The 20,747-nt window shown below is 40.9% G+C and overlaps 1 protein-coding gene across 7 annotated transcripts in view; it reads right to left on the reverse strand.

Annotated features, from left to right (window-relative positions):
• HUNK (hormonally up-regulated Neu-associated kinase) overlaps window positions 1-20,747 on the reverse strand; it is a 211,520-nt gene that overhangs the window by 51,900 nt on the left and 138,873 nt on the right. For 6 of the 7 annotated variants that reach the window (XM_073584561.1, XM_073584557.1, XM_073584559.1 and 3 more), the window contains one exon: window positions 12,360-12,600. In XM_073584561.1, the coding sequence (XP_073440662.1) occupies window positions 12,360-12,600 (241 nt within the window). Of the gene's footprint in view, window positions 1-12,359; window positions 12,601-12,874; window positions 13,320-20,747 lie in introns of those variants that run through there. The other variant, XM_073584555.1, reaches the window with a different exon arrangement.

Consider the following 20,747-nt stretch of genomic DNA (forward strand, 5'->3'; position numbering starts at 1 on the left):
CTTCTGGCACCAACAATCATGCCACGTTCAAAGGCACTCAAATCACCTTTCTTCCCCATACTGATGCTCGGTTTGAACTGCAGGAGATTGTCTTGACCATGTCTACATGCCTAAATGCACTGAGTTGCCGCCATGTGATTGGCTGATTAGAAATTAAGTCTTAACACACAGTTGGACAGGTGTACCTAATAAAGTGGCCAGTGAGTGTATATGCAACGTGTCAGCTACCGGGACCTCATGCCAAGTGCTAGCAGAGTGTTCTCATGATGAGTCGTCGTTACATAACCCTTCCAGTGCATGCATAAAATTCCAACATGGGGTCAATATTTGGGTGTGCCCTAGAAGTAATGAGAGCAGAGGAAGCCAACGCATTTGAAAAACTATAGCGAGGCACGCAAGACCTCATACCGCTTTTACAGTCCGCATTCTCAAAAATAACAACATGTCAAGCCACAAATATCTTTCACAGCGTGTGGAATAAATTACCACCCTTCCAAAGTGGAAATGTATACTAATATATGGATTTTAGCTCTTCAGTGTATACAACCATGAACATATCGCAAGTCATCCTCATGGAATAAATCTTGGCCTTTAGATTTTTTTTATAGAGGTTATCCTCTATAAATTTTGCAATGGAAAATAAGAAAACTAAAGAACATACTGTGCGCTGATCATCAAGGATGGTTTTGCAAACTTTGTGTTTTTTGCAAGACACTGATGAATTGTGTCGTCTATCTTGCTACAGACAAAAAAAAAAGATTAAAAAAACACACAGGTAGACACAACACCGCACGGGCGGACATACTGTTGCAACCTGGGCAGCGGCACAGGGAACCCAAGAGGTACGGGGTTTATTACAACTTTGGGTGTGCAGTCAATACATAATATGGTGAATGGAAATTAAAGAAGAGCTTTAAAAATCGGAAAAGAATGTATGTCGGCACGTAAAAAAAAATAAAAAATGAAACTAACGGGCAGATAATTCAGAGATGTAGCCTGGCTGGTTGCATGGGCCGTGGATGCTGGTTGAAGGACCCTAGCTACAGAAGAGGCAAAGTTTAGTGCTCCTGGACCCCAAGAGCCTGCAAGAGGACAGAAACCATTCTGCCGCAGGTTTTAATAATGGTACATGGGGGGCACTTGCAGATTTTGCACTGGGTCTTCAAGTTATGCCATGGACTGCAACAAAATCACTAGGAGTTCACCAAGGCTCTTAGTTATAGGACAAGGGAAACATACCATATTACATAGAAAAGGGAGAAATCCAGCCGTTTTTCAGATTAAAAAAAATGCAAAAAATTTATTCCAACTGAGATAAAACAGACAAACCCGATGCCACATAATATATGTCATCCTACGCGTTTTGGACAAATTCCTAGTCCATGAGGAAGGACTGATCTAGTCTGAAGCGCATAGACATTACGCACATATTTTTGTAGTACTGGACTTGTCTCATTTTATCTTAATTGAAATAAGATTTTTGCTTATTTTTATCTGAAAAATGTCTCCCTTTTCTATGTTGCCTTTTACCACATCGAGCAGGAGGGTTTTTTTTTATATATACATATATGTGCTGAGGATTGTTACCAAGTACAATCCAGGTGAGCAGGATCATATTTTTTGTTCCAATATACAATATTAATGTGGGTAATGAAAATGCTGCTTACGGTGGCTCAGTGGTTAGCACTGTAGCCTTGCAGTGCTGGGGTCCTGGGTTCAAATCCCACCAAGGACAACATCTGCAAGGAGTTTGTATGTTCTCCTCGTGTTTGCGTGGGTTTCCTCCGGGTACTCCGGTTTCCTCCCACATTCCAAAGACATACTAATAGGGAATTTAGATTGTGAGCTCCATTGAGGACAGTGCCAATAATGTCTGTAAAGTCCTGCGGAATTAATGGCGCTATATAAATTAGTAAAATAAATAAGTAAAATAAATAAATAAAATACTGTATGCCATTTTGCATGAAAGGGAGTAAACTTTCCATTACAGATATACATTGTGCCGTGACTTCATCAGGAACCTAAAGTACAAGAGATAACCAGGATGTCGGTATTCAAGCACCAGCCTAGGAAGCTTGTAATGCCAAGGTCTGGCAGCCATGAAGTACCATCGTAGATGTTGAATCTATTTGCGTATGATATTGCTAGATTTTAATGGCCCAACACCCTACTTGCAAGCTACCAAATATGGCTTCCTAGATCCTTTCAAGATGTGCTTGTAAAGATTAAGATTTGAGATGGGTGCAACTCAACAGGTAGTGGGACTCATCTCCATTCAAGTGAATGTCATTTTACTTGTCAAATGGGTGGGCTTGAAGATCCCCTTTAAGAAGTAAGCAGTACTGAAGCACCTTGCTTGCCTCAGCATCACCGGGAGTAACTCTTGCCAGAAGGAAAAATGTAACGCTCGTAGACAAAAGGCAGAGAACATTTATATTTAGCTACAAATCAAACAGAATATTCTCTCTGTATTATCTGCACATCCAACTCTATATTCTGGGAATTCAGAGGAGATTATAAGAGATGTAGAGGCTTATTGATCGTCATTGCTTCCAGGAGATGATGAGACGCTCTCTGTCTATGATGATGGGTATGAGACAAGTTGTCTAGAACTAACAGTTAATAAGTAATACGGCCCTTTCACAAGAATGTAAAATTCCCCAGGTTGGAGTCTATTATTACTCACCCAATGAAACTCCAGTATCGGCCGACTATTTATAGAAACCATTAAAATAAAAAAGTGCCCAAAAGACGATTCAGCCCAGATTCGTGCAACCTGGGACATAGAAAGAACATTGGCAGGAAAAGAACATATTGGAACGCTGGATCATCACGGTTAAACAAAATCTGTAATGGTAAATCAGGTATGCGCTATACTGCCTAATGGAAAGGATAAAGGTGGACAAATAGAGATTTAGTCCTCCTGACCGATTCACGGAATATAAACAAAAGCTGACAATCACAAAGTCTACGTAATGGCTGCAAGACCCAGATCCAACCCAATGAAGCCTACACATGGGAGAAGGTCTGGAGGTCTTAAACTGCTCATACACCTTTTAGCTGATGGCCGAGCTCAATAAGCAGACAACTAACTCCCGATTGCTTCATATACATGAATGTTCAGATGCATTGAGCATGCATAAGAAGTCAAGTCAGCAGAACTAAAAGATCGCTGTTTCGGGAGGTTCCCAAATACATCAGATGGTTATCTCCGAAGTCGCTTTATATTTTTGGGAGCTTCAAACCTCTGCACTTTAGCCTATATTTATGAGACAGATATTTCATTAATTAAAAAGAGTTGTCCAGGTTTGCCATTAAAGTCTGGGCAGGACTCTCTGGTGCTGACTGAGAGCAGGGGACTTGTGTGACCACAAGCGTGCAAGATTCATATTCCCGGCCACATTCCGACTAGACTTGAGCAACTATGCTCAACTCACTTGAATTGAGAAAGGTTGCGCACATACAGTCATATGTTAAAGTTTGGGCACCCCTATTAATGTTAACCTTTTTTCTTTATAACAATTTTGAGTTTTTGCAACAGCTATTTCAGTTTCATATATCTAATAACTGATGGACTCAGTTATATTTCTGGATTCAAATGAGGTTTATTGTACTAACAGGAAATGTGCAATCTGCATTTAAACAAAATTTGACCGGTGCAAAAGTATGGGCACCCTTATCATTTTCTTGATTTGAACACTCCTAACTACTTTTTACTGACTTCCTGAAGCACTAAATTGGTTTTGTAACCTCATTGAGCTTTGAACTTCATAGCCAGGTGTATCAAATCATGAGAAAAGGTATTTAAGGTGGCCACTTGCAAGTAGTTCTCCTATTTGATTCTCCTATGAAGAGTGGCATCATGGGCTCCTCAAAACAACTCTCAAATGATCTGAAAACAAAGATTATTCAGCATAGCTTTTCATGTGAAGGATACAAAAAGTTGTCTCAGAGATGTAACCTGTCAGTTTCCACTGTGAGGAACATAGAAAGGAAATGGAAGAACACAGGTACAGTTCTTGTTAAGCCCAGAAGTGGCAGGCCAAGAAAAATATCAGAAAGGCAGAGAAGAAAAATGGTGAGAACAGTCAAGGACAATCCACAGACCACCTCCAAAGACCTGCAGCATCATCTTGCTGCAGATGGTGTCACTGTGCATCGGTCAACAATACAGCGCACTTTGCACAAGGAGAAGCTGTATGGGAGAGTGATGGGAAAGAAGCCGTTTCTGCAAGCACGCCACAAACAGAGTCGCCTTAGGTATGCAAAAGCACATTTGGACAAGCCAGTTACATTTTGGAAGAAGGTCCTGTGGACTGCTGAAACAAAGATTGAGATGTTTGGTCATACAAAAAGGCGTTATGCATGGAGGCTAAAAACACAGCATTCCAAGAAAAACACTTGCTACCCACAGTAAAATTTGGTGGAGGTTCCATCATGCTTTGGGGCTGTGTGGCCAATGCCGGCACCGGGAATCTTGTTAGAGTTGAGGGTCGCATGGATTCAACTCAGTATCAGCAGATTCTTGACAATAATGTGCAAGAATCAGTGACGAAGTTGAAGTTACGCAGGGAATGGATATTTCAGCAAGACAATGATCCAAAACACCGCTCCAAATCTACTCAGGCATTCATGCAGAGGAACAATTACAATGTTCTGGAATGGCCATCCCAGTCCCCAGACCTGAATATAATTGAACATCTGTGGGATGATTTGAAGCGGGCTGTCCATGCTCGGCGACCATCAAACTTAACTGAACTGCAATTGTTTTGTCAACAGGAATGGTCACAAATACCTTCATCCAGGACCCAGGAACTCATTAATAGCTATAGGAAGCAACTAGAGGTTGTTATTTTTGCAAAAGGAGGATCTACGAAATATTAATGTCACTTTTATGTTGAGGTGCCCATACTTTTGCACCGGTCAAATTTTGTTTAAATGCAGATTGCACATTTTCTGTTAGTACAATAAACCTCATTTGAATCCAGAAATATAACTGAGTCCATCAGTTATTAGATATATGAAACTGAAATAGCTGTTGCAAAAACCAAAATTGTTATAAATAAAAAAGGTTAACATTAATAGGGGTGCCCAAACTTTAACATATGACTGTATAGTTGGAAAGTGCCAGAAGTATGCATATCACATACTTACATGATCAACCATTATTGCCGTCGGCATCGGAGAATCCTGTCAATGCGCGAAAGGCAACGATTCTGAAGTCAAAAGTCACATGGAATGACTGCAAATTTTTATGACAAACCTAGGCAACCCTTTCAAGTATGTCGCTGAGACAATTTAGATTTTGCCTAAGAGTAGCATTACATATCTAAAGCTGAACGGCAGATGGGTATTACTCTCAAACCCCCCATAAATATGAGCATTTGCCCTTGCCCGAGCGAGCGTCCATGTCTTTTCAAAGAGGAGAACAAAAGATCAGAAGAATTGGGCATTGAAATGCCAACTGCTTGACCCATCTGACATCATCTATCAGGCGAGAGATAAGAGAGCCCTCATATATTCATCAAAATCAGCAGTTTCAGCCAACTTGAATCTAAGGTTCATGGGGGCTTACGGGATTCCTCCACATTATTTTTTGAAGCTTGTAATTATGCACCTTATACAAGCCACAATTGTGTAACATTGTTTTTTCATGTTATTTTTTTTTTTTTTTTAAATAAGCCAATGGCAAAATGCCTGAAATAAAACTCCAAGACCAAATCCTAGATGTGGGGAAAAGAGGCAAAGACCCCACAAAACTTCTACCAAACATTTGAATAAAACACAAAAATAACAAACTGTAATGAATTTACTATTTGTTTCTTGACGTACAACCTTCCTTTGTTTCTTCACAAAGAATTGACAAAAACAAACATATGAAACCACCCTAAAGTCATAGGGTATTTGTAGAGATATCTTAGCTATGGTGGGCACCATTCTTCCATGAAAAATCCAACAATTGCACTATTGTTGGATCCATTACGCCAAATTAAAAGGTCTACCAAAGAAAATAACCAATGGTGGATAGTTGTGTTCTGAAACATATATCGTTTCAAAATCATTTAGTCCAATTACAGTACAAATTTTCATACTGATCATTTATCTATTATGTGTCTATGGACAATATCGAAAGGTAAAAAATGTATAGACGAGAATTGTCAGTAAACTGTTGGCCAAACCCAGTACAGTTCCGGATCGTCACGACTCCGTGTTCCTTTGAAATGTTAAGAAGATGATTACATCTTGCTCTCCATCCTATAGGTTCTTGAACTTGTGACCCATATTAAAGCATTATCCTGGGCTTCTCTAAAAAGGAAATAATGGGCAGACTGGAGTGCGCACCAGATTTAAGTCTTCCCAGGTGCGGGATTACTTGCAAGGTGAGTGCGGCAGCCAGGGGATCTGTAATGCTTCAGCAAATAACAAAGGCTGAAAGGTTTAAAGGCATTTGAGCTTTAAAGCGACATGTTGGAGCCCGGCCATAGGATGCTCACACATTAAAGCTTTACATAAGGGAGCTTGACAAAGGCAAGAACCTTGTAAAATTGATGGATAGAAGGCTTATAAAAGCAGATCTCCGCTGTAATCTTATATAATATATTACACTGGATTCTAGGTATTGTAAAATGTATCAGCAAAACTGGATGATCTCTGCAGCAGAAGGGATGTCAAGGCTGAACGTATATACAACTGGGAGCAACTGAAAACCTTCACGTGATGGCGTGCTCAAGATGGGGGTTAGTTTTAGTGGGATTTTAGCACATTAGGGTCGCAGTTGGATGTTTCATTTGGAAGCATCCTCTATATGGTTAAAGGAAACGTGACAAGAATGCAAGTTATTATATATCCACAGGATAGGTGATAAGTTGGTGAACAATGAGGGTCCAACCGCTGAGTCCCCCACCAAGCCCAATAACAGGACTTTGGAGTACCCCAAGTTTAATAGCGTGACCGTCCACCATTCTTATAGCTGCTCCATTCAATCTTTATGGGACTACAAGATCTCTTTTAGTCCCAAAGGCAATGAATGGAGTATTAGGACCATCGCTCTATTAAACTGGGACACTCCAAAACCCTATTATTGGGATTGGTGGGAGTCTCAGCAGTCAGACTACGAGGAAATGAAGTGGTTGTCCAGGCTTGGGGTTCAAGTCTGCAATCACTTGTGCTTGCACTGTGATCGTTGTCAAGATTCTCCGAATACTTGCGGTCACATGCTCGCCAGCTCCCGGAGGTCAGAGAATACTTACAGCATGCAGTGCAGACAATGTGAGCCCCAACCTGGTAACCTCATGGATATGAGATGTGTGGTTATGGAGAACAAATCTCTTAAATACAATCCTAAATGTAGCCTAAAACTGAACCAGGCAGGCAGAGGATGCGCCATATAAACCACAATGTGAAAGATGGGGCAAACTTGATAGACGACACATTTCTTTTCCTTCTTTATACACCCTATTGGTTGGCTTTAGGCCACCATACACAGACTAAAGTCAGGCAATATCGGCACGATTGGTTCGGCAGTCTATTGTGCATAAGGACCTCCCGAAAGAAGGATCCTCCACGTTGGATTTCAAATGGACGATGCTTTTGTTTTCCGGAAGATATTCTGCTACAGAAGTCTAGCGGCAGCTCTCATAGAGAACAAATGAGCAGAGAAATCCAGGTTAGGTGGGATGTGGGATAGCTGACTGTTGGCCGAATGATCATTTAGTCGACAGCTATCTAATGTGCTTGGGGGCTTTATTAAAGACCAATAATTGGAATCACAACTTAGGTTCAATTTTGGTACTTTTTAAGTCATGCCCACATTTCACAACGCAGAATTGTCTAGTGAGGAGCAAGAAGTGTTGAAAACATCCAGTATCTCTTTAGCAAGTAATATGGACCAGACATTTTTTTTTTTTTTTTTTTACATATATCTTTAGTAAATCTCTGCCAATGTACCCCTGCCTGTGAAAATACATCACATCTGTGGAAGGACTAGAAAAGGCTTTCACAGTCTATGACTGATCTCAACAGAAGGACCTAATTTTTTACTATATTTATATGACTATATTCTAAGTAAGAGCATTTCTCAGACATTTATTCACAATTTAATCTTTCTGGAGATCCCAATTAAAAAGTTTTATTCTGAAAATTTAAAGTCATCACTTATCTGCATGGTAGATAACCATGGGCCACCCAACAATCATGAGAATAGGGTTCTGAAATGCCCCATGGGAATGAATGGTGGAGCACTCATTCTCTATGGGACTACTGAAAAAGCTGACCTCTGTACTGTTTTATCTCAGAGTCCTATAGAGTGAACGGAGTGGTGTTGAGCATTCTCCATTCGAGGCATTGGTGGGGTCCAAGTGGTTGGATCGCCACTGATTTTTAAGTGATATTTTTTCATCTTTTTTTTTTGCTTTCCAACATCTGCTCAGACCCCATAAACATTCCCTGATGTGCCCCATCGGATCATTCAATTCACAGGAAACACAGAAACAAGGGAATGAACTCACAGAAAGATCAAGACCCCAGAACAGCACACAACTCTCATAACCTGAATCTGCAGCCTTTCCGTGATCCCAAAAATTCCCCCGAGGCCAGAAACCTGAGCTGCAATAGCAGGTATTGCTAGCACTCTTTCTTGCGCTTTTAGCAAAAATGATAGCAACAAGGAGGTTTGTATTATCTGGTTTTTTTATGCTTTTTTTTTCTGAGGGGTCATGTTTAAGAAGAATTAGAATTACCGTACTGGTGGGAAAAGCATTGCCCTATTTAATTTCCTTATGCATAAAAACAGTTGGAGGCTTTTTTTGTTTGTTTCCTATTTCAATATTTTTTCACATAGATGTTGTATTAAATATGTATGAGCACAAATAGCTTTCAGAAGTCACAGGCAACACTTATAAAAGTGAGGGCATCTGAAAGAGGTGATTGTTACGGGACAGCGAGGGGCACTGAGCGAAGGTCTCCAATGCCTGGATCTAAGTGTGCAAAAAATGGAAAGAACATTCCAAAACCCAAAATCCACAGGTTTAGATTTTACTAAATATTGAGATTTCCCTGTGCATTCCCACTTGAGGAAAGTCAGATTACCAGTAGGTGTACTCCCTAGTACCATTACCAGAATAGGTTTACCATTTTAGTCAGCTACTCAATGGAAAGGAGAAGGAAGCCATCATAGAACTCTGTTTCCCACACCTGCTATCCCCTATATGTCCTCAGAAAGGGCTCCATTTAAATAATTAATTAAATTAGGGAATTATTAGTAATGACAATTATCAAAAATTCAATGGAAGAGTTCACAAAAGGTGAAGACGTTCTGACTTTAATTCCAGCATCAAATTGGTAATGGATGCAAATGATGGTTGGGACACACCCAATGGAAGATGAAGGGGCGAATAATCATAAAGTTGTTACAGCTTTAAAGGCATTGTCTGCAAATGCTGGATATGGTGGATCCTTGGCTCATTTGGATGTTTTTTTTCCTTTTTAACTAGGCTACGTAATTACGCACTGTTTTACCATCTTTTGCTATACCAGGTGTGCAGTGGAAAAGGTCCCGCAAGAGCTGCTATGACAGCTGGAGGCACTTCCCCTTCCAAGGGGACCACCTATAGCTACCCGTAAAGTAAAACCAGGCGTCAACATCTAGTACTGGCTGAAGGCTAGGAGAGAACTAATAGCAGAATTTGTCCACCGATATGTCTATCTCATCTATTTATTTAGGGGCGGAATGTTGGCTCAGTGGTTAGCAGGCTACCCATTCTGAGATGGCCTTTTACGACGGCTCAGTGGTTAGCACTGGTACTTTGAAGCGCTGGGGTCCTGGGTTCAAATTCCACCAAGGACAACATCTGCAAGGAGTGTGTATGTTCTCCCCCTGTTTGCGTGGGTTTCCTCCCACACTCCAAAGACATACTGATAGGGAATGTAGATTGTGAGCCCCAATGGGGACAGTGATGAGGCCTGTAAAGCTGCAGAATATGATGGTGCTATATAAGCAATGCATGATAATAATAATTATTGAGCCAAAGTTTACCAAGTCTTTAGAAAATGTTTTTTTTACACTTAATTCACCACGAGACAGATGGGAACCCAGTACACATTTTTGGTGGAAGGTTTCCTGTGAATGCACAATCATTCATCGGGGCGACACGGTGGCTCAGTGTTTAGCACTGCAGCCTTGCAGCGCTGGGGTCCTGGGTTCAAATCCCACCAAGGACAACGTCTGCAAGGAGTTTGTAAGTTCTCCCCGTGTTTGCGTGGGTTTCCTCCGGGTACATTCCAAAGACATACTAATAGGGAATATAGATTGTGATCCCCACCGGGGACAGTGTCAGTAATGTCTGAAAAGCGCTGTGGAATTAATGGGCGCTATATAAGTGAGTAAAATAATAAATAAAATAAATTCTCAATAAAAGCCTATGAGCTGCATAGGAACACACAGAGTCATCAGGTGGTTTTGATGGTAAAGCACTGGTAGACCAGGTCACCAAATGCTTGGATGATGGACTCATTTTGATTCATATGCAATGACCCTTGGAGGAACATGCTGGGAAGAAAGCCAATTAGGACAGTGGTCCTTCCTGTACAGGCACATAGAGAATCAATTTGGATGAGAAGTGCAGTCTCCGTACAGTGCTCTGATATATGTTGACACCATAGTATATTGTACACATGGGTCATTTCGCATGTACATTAATTAATGCTGCAAATCAGTCAACCGTTTTCTGGGTGGGATGGGACCTTTAACCCCCTTCCCCCATTATTAACCTGCCTGTTATTTCAACAAGCCAACACCAAACAGAGGTTAAATCCGTTCACACGTTCAGTATTTGGTCAGTGTTTTACATCAGTATTTGTAATCAGAGGAAAAATAGAATAGAAACACTTCACCACTTCTGTATTATCACCCACTCCTGGTTTTGGCTTACAAATACTGATGTAAAATACTGACCAAATACTGACCGTGTGAACGTGACCAGAGGGTAATAAATCCCCCCCCCCCATGCACCTGGTCATCTACACTGTACTTTTCTCAACCTTGAATGACACCAATTTGGAGAACAGTGATTGGTATTTCACACAATTCAGAGTGACAAAGACAGAGACATGTCCGAGTCACAGATCAAACTTTCCAAGGTAAGTCACAGACGACTTTTTGCTAGGAGAAGCTTGAGAAACCTCCATCATTTTTTTTTGTTTGCATATCAGAAAAACTGATGAAACTGTGATGGTAAAAACAAGGAGCAAATGCGTCGGAGTTTGATCAGAGTTTTATTAGTTGTTCTCGGATGAAAGAAAAATGACGGTTTCTCAACCATTGGGTGAATTCAGACAATATAATAATAATAAATTTTACTTCTATAGCGCCGACATATTCCGCAGCACTTTACATTTCGGAGGGGATTTGTACAGACAATAGACATTACAGCATAACAATAATCACATAGATTATAACAAATACCAAGACAACCATTCACAACGGTCCAAGATCGGACCGCTAATGGACGGACTGGCTGTGAGTCTCCTGACCCGAGCGTGACAGCGCCATGTATTTTTAGGAGACTGTCACACTCGGGTCGGGGGAGCCGCGGCCAGGCAGTGTGTTGAGGTTCCATTTAAGACTGATTTACACGGACATGGACATCTGAATGTGCCCTTCTCATATAAAGCAGTCTGTGACAACCGGATTTTTTCATTGATCCGAGATTCGGATCAAAACTGGATACGTCTTTGTGATGACTACTCAGTCTGCAGAAATACACTGACATGAACAGCCCCATAGACTATATTACGTACGATCTTTATAACACATGGACAGAGTTTATATGCGAAGAAGTGACGTCTAAATGAGCCTTTATTTGTATAAAATATCAGATGTGGGAATTTAAAAGTCTAATTTCCAAACAACTTCACTAAAAGATATATAAAATCATATGGAACATGAATAATAGCTACATACAGTGCAAGTAGGACACCCGTACACATATATATTCATATACGGTATATTGGTGTAAGTGCTCTGTATATGGTATATATTATACTATGTATACCATATGCTGAGCACTCACACTGGTATATATATAACTTGTAGAACACAAACTTAAATAAATAATGCATAATAAAAAAATATTCCTGTAGCCTAGAGTACATGAATACATACATGCACAGCATGGGCTACAATAACTTTAGTTTTACAAGTTACTTTACATATACATGCACATATTTGCCTATGCAACGTGGAAACAATACAATTGAACATACACAATAAGCAACTAAAATAGATACAATTCAAAATAATAATAATAGGTAATTAATATAGTAAACAAAAGTCTCCATCCCTATACCCCCAGCCCACTTACCCTTTCTCCAGTGACCACATGTAACCCTTCTCTGACTTTGGCAAAAGACCCCTCTCCGAGTTTCCTCCCGATCAGGTAGTTGCCCACTCTCTTGGTGTGCTGGAAATTGCGTAGGGTGTCCCTGGACACGTTGCTCACACAGGCTGGTAGGAAGGAGTCTTCAAGTTGGACTGGGGGCTTTTCCCCAAGCAAAAACCTTGGAGGAGAGTCACTGATGCCATCTCCAGCTGCAGCTGGCATCCTGGAAGGAAAGAGAAGGGTCCACAGGTCAGATCAGATCCAAATGTAAAGTAAACTCAACAATCCTGCTATAGAGTGGTGGTCAATAGTCTCGAAAGTCCTAGTAGATCCACCATGTGTTCATGTAAGGTCTATTGTGCATTGTAAGGGCTACGGTGCATGGTACAGATGAGTGTGCCCAGGTAGTCTCAGCTGGCACTGCTCTCTGTTTTATCAATGGAGAGTAAAAAAAAATAAATCCACAATCAGAGTGGGTGGTTGCACATGATCCTTGCCTGATAGTCACAGCAGCTCTGGTAATGAATGCACAGCTCTGGAGTAAGGGGAAGGGAGGCAGAGAAGGCAGGACAGAGGTGCACTGACTGAGGGCTCCCTGTCTAAAGAGCCTCATTCACTCAGAATGTGCAGTAATTTAATCCCATCACAGGCGGCAGGAGCAGATGTGATCTAAGCTCAGCAACTCTGAACAAACCCCTTTCAAATCCTATCCCCCTCCTCCTCCAGTGACTGCAGCCAGCCAAAAGCCTCTGTTTCCTTCACACACTCCTTTTAGTCACTTCTTTATTTTTAAGGGGGAGGGTGGTGCAAAGCTTGGACTCCTATAAATAAAACCCAGCGGTCAATCACGGCCTAAGAAGCAAACCAAAAACTGGAAAACCTTGAATACAGATCTGACTTTAAAAGAACCAAAAAGTATCTTTTTTTTTTAATTAGAATTCCATAGAGGGACGAGTAAAAAATGACAATGTTTCCCCTCTTGGAATAAACCTAATGTTCCAAGAGGACGAAAAAAGAAAAAAAAAAAGTCAACTGGGATCGTAATACAAGTGGTAGTCATTTCGGTGGATAAATAAAAATAAAGTGTGCCCGCAAATTCCAACCACTTGTAGGGCTGCGGCTGCTGGGCGATGGTGTGATTTACCAGCTAATTGTACACAGGCTTATTTTTATAGGCCCCTGTCTACAAATATCTACCACCGCCTGTGTGATAGTTTTATGGCTGTGTCCGCAACGTGGGAGCGAGTAAGAGACTTGTGCGGTATTGGGGACTGCATTAAAAGCCATTAGATCCTGAACAGATTTATAAATATCCGTCTATATATACAGAATTACGAGGGATTATAAAAAAAGAATTGACTAAAAAATGCTTTTATTCTTTGGGTCGTTTATTTTTTAAGATCAGCATCCACGTTTCAGATGCAGTTCAGTAAGGAGTCAAATTTAGCACCTTCTAAACGAAAAGTTGACAAGAGGATTTTTCTTTTTATTTAAGAACGTTTCTTTGAGGACACATAAAAATGATATCTATGCCAGTTCTTTGGCCATTACCATAACTCAAGTCTGAATCTGCCAGAATAAAGAATTATTTGTGTAATTACACCTCCAAAATTGAGTGGAGACACCCCGACTCAAGACTTTTTATGGTTCTTAGACGTCAAGAGGAAACTTAAGCTGGCTATAGACATGAGAGAGCTGTCAGGAGAGTGTCCATTTGACATACGACTGTCTCTCACTATTCCCACATACACGAGAGCTCAACTTGCCCAACCGGGAGAGAGAAGAAAGAGGTGTCTGATGGTGGCTGATCTCCACTGAAAACAAAAGCATTGAACATTAAAATTCCAAGAGCCTGATCCTTCTCTTCCGACATCATCTGTCAAGGGACAGTCTGGTGGCCTCCTTACACATCAGATGAACGGCCGGTCATCCAAAGTACATGTGGACCTTAGCACTGTTACAAGATTCATTTCTCTGCTAATTGGTCAACCTAACAATGGACAGGTATAAAAACAATCTAAATTTTAGCTCTTTAATCAGCACTTTTGGACGATATTAAAGTGGTCATCTAATTACGGAAAAACATTCAGATTGGAGCTACTTTTGCATTCACTGGAAGGTGGGCACCTTTGTCAAAGCAAGGACCCTCTTTATTGTATCAATGTATATACCTACAGGACACAAGAACCTGGGTTCTTAAGCGTTAAGCTATCCAAACACATTTAATCGGTTTTCCGATCCTGTCAGTTTTTGGTGGGATCGAATGATGACATCATTTGTGAGAGCCTCTCAAGAGTCCTTCTAATGGTAAAAGTTGGGGTAAAGAAAGTATTGGAAACTTTTTTCTTCATCATGGAATCTTAACATTTTTTTTAAAAAATCTGAAATTCAAGCTCCAAAGTTCTTTAGAAAAACAAGAGTTTGAAAAAATGGAAGGTCCTGTTTTGGTGGCAAGAGGCCTTTGACTGCAACACATTCTAGGTCCATAGCTGTCCATCTTGTATGCTTATACAAGTAGTTATCATAGTCCTACCTCTCAGAAGAGGCGCTGAGATTAATTCGGATCTTCTGACTATTCTGTTCAAATATGTGTAGCCTCTTATATGAGGCTAAATAGTGCTTGTCCAAAAAAGTTGGCTTCCATTTATAGATGATTGTAATACATTATGGTAATTATGAAGATGACTCCTGTTAGTGGTTTGCTAGCATTATCCATTCATTCATTTATACACGTGACGTAGGGGTAGGACATGCAGAGGTGGTAGTCTTATCTGAGCTTTGGTGCTTGAAGGACCCCAAAGGCCAGTCAGCCATATAAGAAGACACCAGTCTTATAAATGGCACATGGTTGGTTGGGATGAGTCACAGATATTTCGGCAGGAACATTCGACTGAACATTGTATATGGGGGAACAAGTCAGGGAACATAGGATTGGAATATAATCACTCAATCCTTTTGTTTGTTAGGGAAAAAAAACATAACCAAATGTTCCTGGCAGTGGCTCACTGATAAGGAACTCAGGAGCACTTGGTCAAACAAAGAGTTTCTGTGTATGGGGGAGTTGGGAGAGATAGCTATCAGTGGAATGACTAGCCACTGGCTAACCACTATCACTAGATATGGCCATACATTAGCGTATAGGTAGCTTAAATCAGCCTACAGTGACCCCATCCTCAGGCAAATTTGCCAAATTGGGTGTGTCAGAGAAAACTGGGTGACAAGTGACAACCAATGATAAAACTCTAATGTTAGCTATGTTGGTTGTCACCTAGCTTTCCGAGAAAAATTTATGACCAATTTACAGCTGGAAAATAAGAATAGACAACAATGAAGGGTGAAGGCTGAAATACCAAAGTGATAGACGGTGTGTGCAAGGAGTCTGCTGCTCCCTACAGTCCAAAATTGTAAGAGCCTCCGTTCTAGCTTTGCCATTTCTTGCATTTCAGTTTCATCCATTTGGTGATTTACATGACTTTGCATTATGCTGATGATATGCCCTAGACAATGGCTGGATGGTGCCATACACAATGGCTGGATGGGGCCCTAGACAATGGTTGGATGGTGCCCTACACAATGACTGAATGGTGCTCTACACAATGGCCGGATAGTGCCCTACACAATGATTGGATGGTGCCCTACACAATGTCTGGATGGTGCCCTACACAATGGCCGGATAGTGCCCTACACAATGGCTCGATGGTGCCCTACACAATGGCTGGATGGCGCCCTACACAAGGGCTGGATAGTTCCCCACACAATGGCTTGATGGGATCCTACACAATGGATCAATGTTGTTGCCTCTGCCTTGGATGATAATAAAGACTGTACATATGTAAATTTAACATTTGATTAACTTAACAAAGCTGCACAGCTACCAGTTTTGTTATGTCACTATTAACTTTGAACCTTTTTTGGACGTAGACTGTATTTTATAGCCAATTTTCAATAGAATCCTCTGTCTGGTGGAACAATCATCTGGGCGCAAAGCTTGGATTTTGACCTTTCCAATCTATAAACAAATATGAGATTACTACAGAGCTGTGGTTATAGCTGTCAGATGAGCAGTCGCTCGGCTGACCACTAGCTCATCGATGGCCAGCTTTAGCCATAAGGGCAAGGTACAAAAACCAAGAACTGGCATGAAGATATAGTCATGTGAAACTAACATGAGATCTGCGCAGATGTCTGGAAATTAAAAGGAACGAGTCAACTCAATTACAGTCGTAGTAGAGGGCGCGTTTTACTTTGTTGGACCTGGCTGGCGTTACATTGACAGCCCATTGATTTCCCTTCCTCCCGGGTGGCAAAGCAGGTTACAGCTGATCAGTCGGGGTCAAGGATGCCCTAATCAGTTTATTGACACTTCAGTCAAAGGTAAGTGCAGATGACCCTATAAAGGGGTTGTCTAATGAGGTAAGCAACACAGCGAATCAGGAGAACTATACTACATTTCTAATTGGAGGTATTTGCTAATATTATTATTACTACATCTACTACATATTGGGAGAGGATCTCGGAGATGGGAATACCCCTTTAAGTAAAAAAAAAAAAAAGCCATAGCCTTTAATGGGAGCAATTCTAGTTAAACCAATATTTTTTTTAATAAATTAATGGGGAATTACTGTTGGAGCAGATCCAAATGTGAAGTGTCACGTTACCTGAACGCTAAGGAGTAACACCACTAGTGAGACATAAATGCCTCATACCTCAGCCATTAAAGAATTCCTTATACACCCTTCGTCCGCATTATGTATCGTGTCAGGTTGTTTGCAGGAGATGACACCGGTATAAGCTGTTCCTTCTTTAAGAACTGAACATTGCAATAACTAATTCAATATCAGATTATATAAAGGGTCCCGTTAAAAGATATACCTCCAGGCTGCCCGATCCGTGAACCGTATCCTCCTCCCGAGCTCATACAGGCATCACTTACAATTAAAGGATATGACGATTACCATTAGAAAAAAACCAAAAGCTGCCTTGTAAAAACAGTAGGACGCGGGGACACGTTGAGTGAATCGCTGGAAGGGAGTGGAGTTTCACGCTGGCATGAAATTCTAAAAAAAACACACCCATCACATCATAAACGGAGAACATATGAGCTAATGTACAGCCCTGTACTGGGACCTTCTAGGTTCCCTGTATGGTTAGTCAGGGATCAGAGATACATCTGGTTTACAAGAAGTGAAAAGCAGCGCACAGGGCTGTAACCACGTAAGGTCGTCAAGGTTTTGATGTATGGTCGCGATGCAGATGTTGGACAACTGAATCCCCACGCTTCAATAACATAAGAAAACATGATGGAAAACAGGGCATCTGGATGCAACATGCAAGTTTCCTGATTTGCATCACTGCTCTTTTAAAGGGACTCGGACCCCATCATTTAGGCCTACTTCCTTTGAACTTGCCTTGTGTGTGTAGTAAGGGAGGGCACTGTACCACGCCCTAATTAAAGGACTGTTCTTAATGTGCTTCTCATTATTAAAGCTTCTATTTTTCATTGTATTACCTCCTACTTGCTTTCTCCTCCTCAGTCTTTTTAAGCAATAAAATATCTGAGTGCGTTTGAGTTCAGTTTTCAAATTCTGCCTCTCTGCAGCCACCACAGGAGCGAGCTCACTACACACTATTCATCCATTGATCTCAATAATAAAACAGTTTACAGTAAACTCTTAAGCTCCCCCTAGTGGACTGTAAAATGTAAAGAGTACTTGTTATCATATCAAAAGTGCCCAGATTTTGCTTACTTCACTCCAGCCACTCCCCTTAGTATGATATACCATATATATTTTTTTAAATCTGCCATATAGGTCCAGGGATATGGGCTTTTTTTTAACAAAGGGGTGTGGCTTACAAGAATATCTGGGGGCATGTTGTTAGGTTGCACTGCATTGCACTCACAAAGCCACGCCCCTTGGCAAAGTTCATGACAATTAGCACTAAATGAAAAAACCCATATCTCTGGAACCGTATGGCGGATTTTTTACAAAACAGTAGAAATAAAAGAGCAAATACAGTTCATTTTTTTACCTAATGACAGGTGAAAAGTGCTCTGTAACAGAAAATGAAGATAGATTATAAAATTCTGAAAGGTGAACATTAAATTCAAGCTGATGGTCGACTACGACTACAATTAAATTTTTGTAAGGTCAACTACACTAGCGGACACAAACAGACGAGGCCCCATGTGCAAACACAATATATGGTATGGGCCATTTGCAGTCCAAGAGCTCCTAGAAATGCAAAATTCCACCTATTATAGAGGTAGAAGTGGCCCCCTTACCTCTTGGGACCCAGGTTGTACCAATGATATTTCATCCCCTGGTGTAATATGTTGCCTATTCTAATGCTCATGCCATACAGAAAGACATAACTGTTATTATCACTACTCGACGATTTACTGACAAAAAAAATAAAGGGCTGATAAACCAGGACAATATGGCCACCACTCCCACCTCCCCAAAATAAAAAAAAATAACATTTCATTGTTAGTTCAGGTGCCATTGAATGCTCTATGTACGATGCAGATAAATGGTATGAGTAACTATTGTCTATAGAAAATGTCATAACAGATGAAGAATTATGTTCCACGTTACAGTAATGGCTCAGCATTCCTCCTCTAGAAGCAATCCCATCAAGGGACTGGTCGTTAATGTGTTACAAGCCTGGGGTTTGGGGCCGGAGGTGGAATCCTTCCAAGAAGGTCAGCCAACCGGTTACTTTATATAATGTATATGGATTTCCTCATCTCAGGTAGGAGCACGCACACGGATGTTATCTTACTGCTATCCAATGATATTAATTGCATTTAATGGCAGCAGAAACATGCAAAGCTATTACATAAATCTTCCAGGGAGTATGACGAGTGTCAAGTTTTCCTTTCCACAGAACTTAAAAGAGCATGAAAATGCATCGAACCCACCTAATTACAACAAAAAAGGAAACGATGCATGTTACATTGACAGCGACTGACATTGCACTACCCTACAGCGGAAGCCTTTATACTGTACATTGAGTCTGACTGTCATCAGAAGAGTCAATCAGAAAAGTCAATCAATGAGCATTATCTGACCTGGGGCCGGGAATAGGCAGTACCTAGTGATGAGCGAAAGTGTTATCGGAGCATGATCGGGTATTATCCGAGCATCTCAGGCATGCTCATATATTATGTTCGAGTCCCTGCGGCTGCATATTTCGCAGCTGTTAGACAGCTGCAACACATGTGGGGATTGTCTAACAAACAGGCAATCCCCGCGTGTGTTGCAGCTGCCTAACAGCCGCGAATGATGCAGCCACGGGGACTCGAACATATTACTTGAGAACACCCGAGATACTCGGATAACACCTGAGCATGCTCAGATAACACAATACACAAGCACGCTCACTGATCACTAGCAGCAGCCTAAGGGTATGAGCACAAGACCACAAATTGTCAGTTTGGAAGCCAACTGGAGAATGGATAGTCACATCTTTTAGCAGCTGCATGGTTAAAAGAAATGACGAGAGACGGAACATGTGCACAACAAGTCATTTCAGTATTTTTGTTGGGTGCTTCTTCAGGTGGTTTCCATGAGGAATCTGCATGAAAAAACGTGGTGTGCACGTACTCTTTGGCCTCATTTATACGTCAGTTTTTCACATACAACTTCCATCCGTGGCTTTCACAGATACATATACATCTATGGTGCTATACACATGTCCATGGTCTTTTGCAGACTTTCTGCAAAATCGTTGCACATTTATAAGATTATCTCAGCACAGGAACATTTTTTTTTAAACACATCCAATTGTGGAAGTTATTATTATTGAAATATCTATTGATTAAAATGTAGATTAAAATTAACTTTGTTCGTGGGGAAAAAACCTTTAAGATTTATTTTGGTTGGGAATATGAACCTTCTGTATGAAACTTTTGAGACAGGTTTCAAGCATTAATATATTTCAAACATTGGAAATAAAAAATAAAATGATAAAATGCCACGTGTGTACGATTACGGCTCAGCCTCGTTACAGACACTTCGCTTGCACCTAGAAGAATGTGATCACAGATACAACAACACAATGGCTGGTGGGTGAGAACTCTGATTATCGTGGAATGTGTTATATACAACATCCCTTTCTAGTTCTTAAAGGTATAATAGATTAACTATGCTCGCTTTGATTTTCTTTCTATGGGAAATATATGCATAGCCATTTTCAAACATATACAGATATCATTATTAAATGGGATGCATGTAAAATCATTACAGTTAAAAGGGTTTCACTGAATAATGCAGGAGCGGACCTATCATTGGTGCAACCTATGCAGCCGCACAGGGGCCCAGGAGGTAAGGGGGCCACATCTACCTCCAAAGCAGGTGGAATTGTGTA

The sequence above is a fragment of the Dendrobates tinctorius genome, unplaced genomic scaffold (assembly GCF_039654945.1).
Source record: "Dendrobates tinctorius isolate UK_male_01 unplaced genomic scaffold, ASM3965494v1 ptg000084l, whole genome shotgun sequence".
Taxonomy (NCBI): domain Eukaryota; kingdom Metazoa; phylum Chordata; class Amphibia; order Anura; family Dendrobatidae; genus Dendrobates; species Dendrobates tinctorius.